At 35.6% G+C, this 11761-nt stretch overlaps 2 protein-coding genes across 2 annotated transcripts; both read left to right on the forward strand.

The window, feature by feature from the left end:
* The first annotated feature begins 541 nt into the window (after positions 1 to 541).
* LOC123674088 (piggyBac transposable element-derived protein 3-like) lies at positions 542 to 2882 on the forward strand. The gene is made up of 2 exons (XM_045608954.1): positions 542 to 780; positions 999 to 2882. The coding sequence occupies exons 1-2, from the start codon at positions 761 to 763 to the stop codon at positions 2815 to 2817; spliced, it is 1839 nt and encodes a 612-aa protein (XP_045464910.1). The 5' UTR covers positions 542 to 760; the 3' UTR covers positions 2818 to 2882.
* Positions 2883 to 9114: 6232 nt separating this feature from the next.
* On the forward strand, positions 9115 to 11547 carry LOC123674089 (collectin-11-like). Its single transcript, XM_045608955.1, has 5 exons — positions 9115 to 9332; positions 9646 to 9903; positions 10244 to 10353; positions 10994 to 11102; positions 11195 to 11547. The coding sequence occupies exons 1-5, from the start codon at positions 9287 to 9289 to the stop codon at positions 11443 to 11445; spliced, it is 774 nt and encodes a 257-aa protein (XP_045464911.1). The 5' UTR covers positions 9115 to 9286; the 3' UTR covers positions 11446 to 11547.
* The last annotated feature ends 214 nt before the right edge of the window (positions 11548 to 11761 follow it).

Consider the following 11761-nt stretch of genomic DNA (forward strand, 5'->3'; position numbering starts at 1 on the left):
TATTTGTAATACATTTTCGAGTGTCGAAGTGTTGAAAATGTTTTATAGGCAAGGCTTGCTGAGAAGCTACTTTACTGTGCATTCGAAATGTAGAGTCGTTTCAATATTTATCTAATTACAAATTTATTAGAGAATATACTTCTCGGATATTTTTTATACTTTTTTATTATCACCATTTTTCAACGAAAATTTTACACTTGAATGCATCATTATAATTTTGTGAAAGCCGAGCTGTTTTTTTACACAGCTTCTCGAGTTGGGGAAAACGCAATCCCAGAAAATTAAGAGAATGTTTTTGTCCAGTTCCAGTAATCCTTGATTTCCAACGACAACTCAAAAGGATCGTTTGAAGAGGATGGAATCTCAAAAGTTTAAGATTCGCGAAGAGATCCCTCTGCTGAAAAAAAAAACATCTTTTGTTTGTAGAAATAGCCCGAGGCACAGCGCTTATAACACAATGTTGGTTAAATGAGAAGTTGACAGAGACGATTAAGTCTAATTCGTCACCTTTACAGGCATTTTTCTCGAGTTCCTTTGAATTTCGTCATTAACCCATTACAGCCCCGTGGCAACTTAAGTTGCCACGGCGCATTCGACTACATTCTATGCGCACGCGCATAGATATTGAAGTTCCATTGGTAAATTCCGGTCATGTGATATGTCCTGTCTCGAATAGCACAAACGTCAGTCAGATATTGTCAAACAGTGAGTTAGTGTATAACGATTTATTCAGAGCTCTTGAACTTTTTCATTCACCATAATGGCCGTCGATGAGAGATTGTAAGTATTCTATTTCAATAATGCATGCACATTTGTATTTTTGTACCAGTTTTATTCAATATGAATTCAGCAGTATATTTCTTCTTCACAGTAATATTTTCATGCAATATTTTGCTTTTGCCATACGGGCAAAGTTTGATGGCAACTAAAGTGGCCAACGGGAACACGTGACAACGGTTTCTGCAATATTTACATTTCTTACTGAATGATTTCGACAGGTATACTCGTGGAAGATCAGGCACTGGATTACTTCTTCATGAATTAATTGACCTTATCGAGAACGATGAGGACATATCAGCCACCAATATAGCCATATGTCCACCTGATGAACTTCCTGGTGCAGATACAGATAAGGACTCTGATTTATCGGATGAAGAGGTAGTTGGAGATTTTGACCACCTTCCTGCCCGTATATTACGCTCTCAGGTGGAAATGCAGAATCCAGAAATCGATGATGATCACGGCAATCCAGTCGTCCAAGATGAGAACCATTCAGAAGAACCTAGACCGACGACTTCTTCGCAGACAAGAGTAAGAAGCACCAAACGTAAGCGTCCCACAGAACGTACTTGGAAGCCGAAAATGAATGGGTTATCTTCAAGTATTCCTGAACTTGAATGCGAATACCGACCGGTAGCAGAAGATCTTCTGAAAGAAACGGTAAAAAGCCCTATTGAGGCTTTTAGGGCTTACTTCTCGGAAGATTTATTGAGTCATATCGTAACCGAAACTAATCGTTATGCTATGCAGAAACTCGTTCACAACCTGAATGCCACTGCTGAAGAAATGATTACATTTGTCGGAATTATGTTGATGTCAGGTTACCACCCTCTTCCATATAGAAGACTCTACTGGAAACAAGATCCAGATGTTCATTCGCACTTAGTTTCCGATGCCATCCGTCGAAACCGATTCGATGAACTGATAAGTTTTATTCACCTTGCCAACAATGAAAACAATGATGGAAGTGATAAAATGTACAAGGTCCGACCTATTTTTGATCACCTCAACAACTCTTTCAAACAAATCAGTCCTGGGCCCACTATTAGTATCGACGAGAGTATGATTCCTTATTACGGAAGGCATGGGTGCAAACAGTTTATTCGCGGAAAACCTATCAGATTTGGGTTCAAGTTATGGGTTGCCGCGGATCCATCTGGATACATCCATCATGTTGAACCCTATTGTGGAAGTTCAACTCGTCTTCCAGAAACTGGACTCGGTCAAGGAGGTGACGTAGTAATTGGACTTGTAGACCACATGAAATTGTCAAAGGGTATTCGACTCTACTTTGACAATCTTTTTACATCGGTTGGGTTGTTGGAAGAGCTTAGTTCTAGAGGACTTGGTGGAACTGGTACTCTGCGTGAGAATCGCTGTAGTGTTTCAATGAAACTTCCAGATAAAAAAACGTGGAAAAATAAACCCAGAGGTGAAACATCCACCAGTTCTTCAGGAGATATTTTAGCAGTCCGTTGGAATGACAACAATGTTGTTACTGTACTTACTAATTGTGATAATGTACATCCTATGTCAAAGTCAAACCGATACTCCAGAATTGAAAAGAAGGTCATTTCTGTCAAAGTACCAGGTCCTATTGCTCGTTACAATAGTAACATGGGTGGAGTAGATCTTTCTGATCAATTTTTGGCTTCCTACCGAAACAGAATCAGGTCGAAAAAATGGTGGTGGCCTTATTTCTCTTGGACTGTGGATGTATGCAGCACACAAGGTTGGTTACTGTATCGTCGCCTTGGGCATGATATTCCTCTATTGGATTTCAGACGTCAGTGTGCTATTTTCATTCTGAAGTCTTACGGCAGTCCTCCAATGGTAGCAGGAGTTCGATCATCTCTAGAGTTCACACCAGCTCTCGAAGAAATAAGAAAAGATCGAACAGATCATTTCATCGAAAAAGGTGAATCCAAGTATCGCCGTTGTAAAGTATGTGGCAGGCGTACAATTTTTGTATGCAAGAAGTGTGAAGTTCCTGTTCATCCTGATGAGTGTTTCAAAATTTTTCATGATGTAAAATAATAATATTTTATGTAATTTCATAGGAAATATTATACGGTTGAATCACAATAGATGTATACGATTGATATGCTAGTTTTATTGTACTTTGGAAAATTTCTTCATGAATTATCCCAGTGGCAACTTAAGTTGCCGCTTCATAGTAACTCTCCTGCATGTTCGATCATTATTTTTATAACACAATATCACTTTTTGAGTCTAAATAACTCATCAGACAAAGTTTCAGTTGAAAATCTTCACGGGGGAATTATGGGCTTTAATGGGTTAAAGGGCGCCATCGGGCATAATTAACTTGAAAGGAATTCCCAACAGGCGATTTATCTTATTTCACTGGTTTATTCGAGTTTTCCTTTGCTTGGTGCAGAAAAATTTCATCATTTCCTACGGTATCCGGCCTGCTAGAGTATTCATCCCGATTTTTCCTCAGGAGTTCATACAAAAGATAGCTAAAGCTAACCATACACATCGGTTCTTTGCTGCATCGATTTGATTTCTTTTCGAAATTTGATGACATTGGTCAGATTTCGAATATGAGATATACAGGGTGGCCATTTGAAAACGAAACAGACGAGATTACAGACGAAATAAAGTTTTCCGATAGAAATGCTCGGACAGGTCGATTTCTGTTTCGAGGGGGACAACTTAAGATGTAGGTTACGGACGCATAGCGCTTCAACCCTTGCTACTACAACCCTCACCCCCAAATTTTGAATAGGGAAGATGGGGTGAGTGATACCTCATTTGAAAGGTATTTTTTATACTGATTTCAGCACAGTAATTGTTTTTTCATTTTATGCATTAGTTCTCGAAATATTCTTAACTAAGTATTTGAAAATGAAGTGGTGTTTTCATGGCACTTGTAGTGTTTTGTGAAAAATCGACATTTTGAGCTTCAAAACAACCATGACTGTGGCTTCCTTCCTAACTAACTAACGCATGTATATTTCGAGAACTAATGCATAAAATGAAAAAACAATTATTGTGTTGAAATCAGTATAAAAATACCTTTAAATTGAGGTATCACTCACCCCATCTTCCCTATTCAAAAATTGGGGGTGGGGGTTGTAGCAGCAAGGGTTGAAGCGCTATGCGTCCGTAACCTACATCTTAAGTTGTCCCCCTCGAAACAGAAATCGACCTGTCCGAGCATTTCTATCGAAAAACTTTATTTCGTCTGTAATCTCGTCTGTTTCGTTTTCAAATGGCCACCCTGTATAATTTGCAAATGGTACAACACCTCTATCCCCACTCAAAAAATGAGGCTTCTCTCTGCCCAGATATAGCAGTCTATTCAAAATGAAAGCTCTTGAAGAACTTTGTAGATAAATTAAAAAATAATAGATGCCAAGGGAATTATAAATTCCAGTTTTCGTACAATAACACCCATTAAGCTAATTTTGGACAGTCCGAAAAAACAATGCTAAAACAAGCCGTCAGAAAGGCAACACCAGTGAGCTTCACTGCAGGTAAAATAATTATAATATTTGATGATATACAGAGATAATAAGTAATTCCTCCCCGAAACACCAGGAATTATCCTGAAAAGCCCATTATTTACCTGGAAATTAGATAATATTGTGACTGCGGGAGTTCAACAGCCAATTAGTAGACTCATTTAAATAATTTGATAATTCTGTTCGAAAATATGTCCACTAGCTACCGGTTTCTTTCAACGTAATTGTTTACGACCGAGCCAGTGCAGGTGCAACCATTGAGCATCAGAAGAACGATGTCCCATATCTCATTAAATTGTTCGAGGAATCAGCAGTAATCGAATACAGCAGGATATGGCATCATGCATAATTCCGACATGTCGAACGAGCAGGAATTGTATGTATGCATGTCGATTCTTTCGCATATTGCTTTGTCGATTTTAATGAAATCGAAGTGGAATAGGTTACATATTTTCCTTAGATTTTATCTCGGGTTTATACATGGTGAACGTTTTACACAGTGCAGATCCAACATGCGCATGCATTCTATCGAGAAACATGAGTTGTTCATCTGAAAATTTTGCTTTTATTGTGACAAGCACTTTGAGGATTTGTATACTATGACCTTTTTCTTGTCTACATTGACGCCTATTTCTAGTCTCAGGTAATTTCTCACATATATCTGTTTATTCTTTCGTCACAATGAACGTACAATAATTACTTGAGGAGTCGTAAAGAAGGATATTATCCTTCTTCAGTACAAACATTATCACGCCCTCTCTCTCAACATTTGCAGGTAGATCATTTACAATAAATTAGAAAAAGCAATGGCCCCATGACCGACCCCTGTGGTACTCCACAAATATCACGTTCCCAAGGGGTAGAAATGATAGAAATGGGAACATACCTAATTCTTCTGCGTTATTATACCCATAAGTCTTTATAGAATGTGGAAGTAGCTTCACAAAGTAGTATGGGACAAATTTAATAGGTACCTACTGATTCCGTTGAAACATTTTTGCCGAATTTTTTTTTAAATGGCAATCCTTGCATTTCTTAGGAGTTGTTTCGCTGTAGTATTAAGACTTCTTCAATGCCCTTACATCTAAAATGAACAATACTTAAAAAAGTTGCGGAACAACTGACTTATCATAGTTATTAGGATTAGCTCCTATATCCATCAATTTGGGATGTGTAAATTTATCTCATTGTAAACGTTCCGTCTTGTGAAATGAAATTATATAAGATCCAGACAGAGGATAAAAGGTAATCAAAACAATTCAGATCAATTTCACAGCTTTCGCATAGATATCATTCCTGAAAACTTCCGGTTAGTAGGACCATGAAATTTTATCTCTTCCAACGGGATGATCACGTTATAAGGAAGTCAATGTCTATCGATAAAATTTTTGCGCTCCCCCGAAAATATTTCACAGGAAGGAGATATTGATAATTATGTTAACAAAATTGGTGTCATTTAACTTACTAATCCATAAACTAGATTCTTAGGGTAAATAAAAATTTAAGTTCGATGTGAAGAAATAGTACATTGTGTATCTAATAGTAAAAGCTATACTTTTCCAGGCGACAATCAAAACGTTCGACTTAATGAATGTGATCTTGCTACTACACAACTACACAAACTATTTCTTTTGAAATTCCACTCAACATTACAAGGATATATTTATCTTCGAAAATATTTGAAATGGACAGCGATGATGGGGTCAGATGTGCGTGATATCCGAGGAAAAATATGAATACGCTTACAAACGTTTGATATTATATCCAAGAAAAAAAGACAATTTCCCGATGAAAATTTAATGATTCCATACTTCTCCCATTTGTCTACGAAGTTGAAAGCATCTACATTATGGTCAAATTACTTCATGCTAAAAGCAAAAAAAGAGGTCTATATTTCGTGATATTCTAAATTAGGTGCGTTTTGAAAACGTCAGAATAATAAATATAAACCGAAAATATTAATGATATTTTTTAATGAACAAATCAAGGCATTTATTACGCAAACACCTGATCACATATACATATAAAGATACGTTAAGCATCTAAGAATTTCAAAGTTACCTAGATATGAGAAGATAGGGTTTACCTTTTAGGTAACCTAAACATTTGGTGTGGTCATGGCAATAACGATATTTTTTCAAAAAATATGAAAAATAAAGACTTCGAAATCTAAAAGAAAAACTCAATAATCTGAGTACTGCCATGAAAATATTTTGAAGTGTTGCATGAAGTGATTAAATCCAGAAAATTCGAACAAAATAGGACTGCTGATTTCCAAGTTATGGAGATCAGAAATTTAAGCCAATTTCTATTAATCACCCTGTATCTCCGAAACTAACAGTCTTAGGATACAAAACAAGCTACTTTTCTGGATGGCCTCTATTTACCACTAGACTATGACCAGTCACTCACGTTACACCCTGTATACGAGTATTTGTTATTCATTCAACTAACCTTCATATTTCTCCAACATAATTACGAATGGTATTTTTATCGATTGCGCCAAAACCCGATGTGGGTCTCATTCCCCTCGCCTAAAGCTACATATTAACGAACCACCCCCTCCAGAACATGCCTCCCCTCGCGTAAGATGTTGCATTGTACTTTACATTGTACATTGTACAGACATCGACGGCATTGAAAGTTTTTCCGATACGAACAGAACCGGGCGTGCTTCTAATTTGACCCTGGGGGCGGCAAAGAAGAACATTCACGATCATTAGGATTGTTACCCGTGAGCCTCGAAGACGAGGTGCGTTAATGTCTGGAGCATTGGTCCTTTCAATCCCTGCGAGAGAATTCGGTGGAAGGAGAAGAGGGTAATTATATGAGATACAAGATCAAACAGACATACTGAGCTCTGGATCGCATATTGAAATTCAGGTAACGAGACTAACTACCTTAATAAAGATGGAACAGCGTGGGACGCTGTGTTTGAAGAACACAAGTAAGATGCATAGAAAACCTGGTGTGTCTACATCTCGGTCTACTTATACCTGTAAAACTTTCAGACAAAACGGAAGATTTTTCAGATTTATACTTACTTGATTTCGAGGAATCGCGTCTTTTTCAGATATTTTATAGAACAATTATATTCTATGCTCGTAACAATCTTCTATACCATGTCATTATATTCCATTCATTTCATCAAAAGTTCGATATTAACTGAATTGAAACTTATTGTGAGAGTTTGTAAAGTCTAAAATGAGTATTTCATTTTTAAAAGGCGCCAGGCGGATAACGGGAATTCGAAAATTTCTGAAGAACGCCACCTTACAGAACTCTGGTGAAGCATAACACCAAAGCAACAGGTGGATATCTCAAAAAGTCTGAAACAAAATCGAATCAGTACACACACTAGGGATTCTATGCATCTTAAATACAACCTACCCACCAAACCTAACCTGCTGTAAATTTTCGAGTCATAGAAAATCAGTAGAAATATCGGTAGCGTAAGTAGCTCCGCTACTGATATAATATCAGTTTGGTAACGTTAGTATTCTTTGCAAGACGGGTTGCTTCTTTTCTTGACAGCAATAGGTTCTGTGGGTTCTTCTTGAAGGTAACGTTATGAGGAGAGACAATTTTCTGTTGTAATAACGATTTTTATTTCCAAATTTGCTTAATTATGGGTATAATGGACGCGTATACCTGGAAGACACGAATTACATCAAATGAAAATTTTCTACTAATTTCAATGATTTGGGTTTAGCAGTTTTAGTAACTATAACTCAGACTAAAACAAAAATTATACGAAGCTTTACTATGACTACAAAAATGTGCATATCTCCACCGTTCAGATGTAAATAGTCCATGGTTCTTCATTAATTAGTAAAAAAAAATGTACTGTTATGGATTCTTCAATCAAAGTTTTCAAAGAAGAAAATACAGAGCTGGACTGAATTGAAAAGAACATTTTCTTAGATAAGTGTTTTCACTGAACCCGCCTGAGAGAGGGAATTATTTACAAGTAGAGATATAAATTTTTGGATCTATTTTAGAAAATATTCTCCATAACTCCAGAATGCCTAAAGCTATCGCTTAGCGACATCAAAATATTGATAATCATGAATCGTATCATTCATCAACATAGATCATATTGAAAATTATGTTGATATGGTTCCAATAATTAAATGAGATCACATAACCATAGTTTTGAGAGAATGTAAATAGTAAAAAAAAATTTACAATTTGCAGACAATGAAGCGTAAAATACGAAAAACCATTGGCGCAATCAAGCCATAACCTGAAACCCCTGTTTCATTTGCACACCCTGTCCATTCGTAATTCAGTCAATGACTCAATAAATAATTAATATATAAACGTTGTTGCACATACCTCATCTCCCCCAAACTATAAATGTACACTCTGGGTGCGGTAAATTCAGTTAGGGTGCATTATTGCGACAAGTGCATTATAACAATGCATTTCAGAGCTCCAGGCTGTATTCTCACACTGGCACATTGTGAGATGGGGTGGAAGGGGGTGTGAACTGAGGCATCTGCAATATGGGATTCTATATGGGTTTTAGAGTGTTCGTACGAGGGCATTGCAGATTTGAGGGTGTAAAATTATACAAAATATTCTTCTGAATTTAAAATGACACAATAAAGGTGAAATATGCAATGACTTTTCCAAAAACAACGGATCTACAAGTATTATGTGACTGCGGTTCTTATCCGGAAGAACCAATAAATTCACCATCCATAAAATAATGTGGTAGGGATACCTACGTAATGCGATTGAATTCATTTTCAATAATTCTAATAAAAAATTCATGTTCACTTTATGGTTTATTCGGAATCCATAAATAAAATAAAAAATTAATCAAGTTTCAGGGTTCTGAAGAGACTTATCCATCAATAGCTTCATCCGCTTAGATGTATATTTATCATAAATGAAATGTGGTAGGGATACGTACTGAGATTAAATCTATTGTTAAATATAAAGAGCATCACTGGGCGAATATTGACCACAAATCAACAGTAAAGTTGAAAGTTTACATAAAATTGTCGGAGATGAACTACCATCTGTCGTTGGTTATCTTCAGTTATCAAATTATTGGTGAGCTTTATTTATTAAATTTCATAGCCTTCATGGAACTCATTCTAAAACACCTTTCAGGAAAAAAAAAGTGTGAATGAGGTTTATTTAGTTATCAAAGCATTTATGAAGAGTAGAACCTTGAAAACCATTGAAAATTTTTACAATACACTCAAGAGAACAGAATTGGAAAATTATACTATAATCTCAAAAATAACTTCCAAAATTACGGATCCGAATTGACTTTTTTTTTTCAAGAAATCTAAAATATTTAATATTTTTATATGATTGTTTTTTGCAATAGTTCTATAAATAAATTTTTTTATTGTTTCAGGCATTTTTTCTAGACCAGATATTATTATTACTGAAAATGTAGACCCTGCTATAAAAATAGCACCCTCTACAAATACAAATATAGGACCCTCTACAAGTACAAACACAAGCACAGAATGGATTGTCACAAAACCATCAACCTCTATAGATACAAATACAGACACAGAATGGGTTTTAGAGATGAAATTAGGAATAGGACCTATTGTTAATGGAGGATCTTCGATTGGTTGCAATTCTTCCTTGATCAACATCAATTCAGGTGATAAATTAATTTTTTTGAAAACAATACAAATTGTTGATTTCAAACAATGAAGCATGTGTCGAAAAATCTCAGTATCAGCAGAGGAAATGTAAACGGGGCATCATACAACGTATGATACAATACAGATAGAAACCTTAGCAAAAACTCCGTCTCCCCAAATTAATAGGTGTAGTAATTGGTTTGTGTATTTGTTTACAGAATAAGCTGATAATAAACAGTCTCATGCTTGAAATTCTGTCGAAAAAAGGGAGTTGTGATCATAATTGGTGCTAAAGAAATGGAATTACTGAATAAAACAAAACGGTTGTTTCTATTCTATGAACATTATTTTTCACAGGTGAACAATCCAATCGGGCTTTCGAAAGAATAAAAGATGAAGATTCCCTGTCCAAGGATTTCACAGCTAATCTTGGTGGCAAAATTTATTACTTTGCGATACTTGAAAAGGTAACGAAAATATATGGCAATATGTATCATGTTTTCTTCTACAAAACCGACACTATCTCTACGACCAGATGTGTATATCAAACTAGGAGCTTGGTTAATCTGAAAACAACTGTTTAGTTCCTCAATGTTTTTTACTAAAAAACATGCATGATGCTTCGTTTTCGAGAAAAATGTATGAGGAATATTCCCATCATAATACTGTTACATCAAAATTGAAAATTATTGCAGTACGAACAAGTTGTTGTGAAATTTACACTTTAAAACCCTAGTTTGAGGCGCGCCTGATATCTATTTCATATAATGTTCACAAAAAGTACTTGGAGCTCCTAAGTAACAAGAGTCATATCAAATTCTATGATATTTTGTGTGTTGGCGTTGAATTATATCAAAATAAACTATCGTATATTTCATAGGCTGTTGCTCCATTCACAAACATTCGAGAAAAGGTTGATTTCGCCATATATGGTCAATTCTAGTAGTGAATTATTCACTACTAATTCTGCGACACCCTTAATAATTACAAATCTAATTTTTTCACAAATCCATTTGTACCCCATTTTTGAAATCAATTGATTACTGTTTTTTAGTCTTTCATTATATTTCAAATAACCACTCAAAGATTAAAGATATTTTTCCATAGGCTAATTTCTTTGAAGCAATACAATTTTGCAAGAAACATGGAATGGAGCTTGCGAGCCTGGAGACTGAAGAGGAAAATGAAATAATTCTTGATTATATGAAAACAAAACGTAAGAAGCTTTCTGAATTTTGACAAAAGAAAAACTCCGATTTTTAGATTATTTCATTATAGAGAGTGTTAGCTATATTTTTTTGATTCCAGTTGACAAAATGGATCGTTTTTGGATTTCTGGGAATGATTTGGCTAAAGAAAAACATTTCACATGGCTTTCAACAGGTGAACCTTTTACTTTCACTTATTGGGGAATATCACAACCTGACGATGATGTTGGTGATGAAGACTGTGTGGAAATTAGGAATTTTGGTAAATTGGTGTGGAACGACGAGTCCTGTCTGCTCTCTCAGAACTTCATATGTGAATCCAGAGACTGCATAGACTGCAGTAGGTCTTAATCAAAACAATCAAAGGTGTTTGTGTACCATTATTTCCACAATTGTTTTTATTCCATTTCCAGGATATGTCTGAATTGTTAATAAATATTTTTCTAGAGTGAATTATCTCATTTTTTCATACTCTGATTGTTTCGGAACATTCTCTGCTCAAAATTAGAAGCTCATAAAATTCCGTCTTCACATTCGACAACACCTTACAAGCTTACAATATCGAATATTTTTATTCTAAGGCCTCTCAATTGTGAATTTTTGAGTCAAGCAACCCCAACTAAAAAAATGCTGGTGGGATAGAATAGTACATTTGATGCAAATAAAC

The sequence above is a fragment of the Harmonia axyridis genome, chromosome 2, assembly GCF_914767665.1.
Source record: "Harmonia axyridis chromosome 2, icHarAxyr1.1, whole genome shotgun sequence".
In the NCBI taxonomy this organism is placed as follows: Eukaryota; Metazoa; Arthropoda; class Insecta; order Coleoptera; family Coccinellidae; genus Harmonia; species Harmonia axyridis.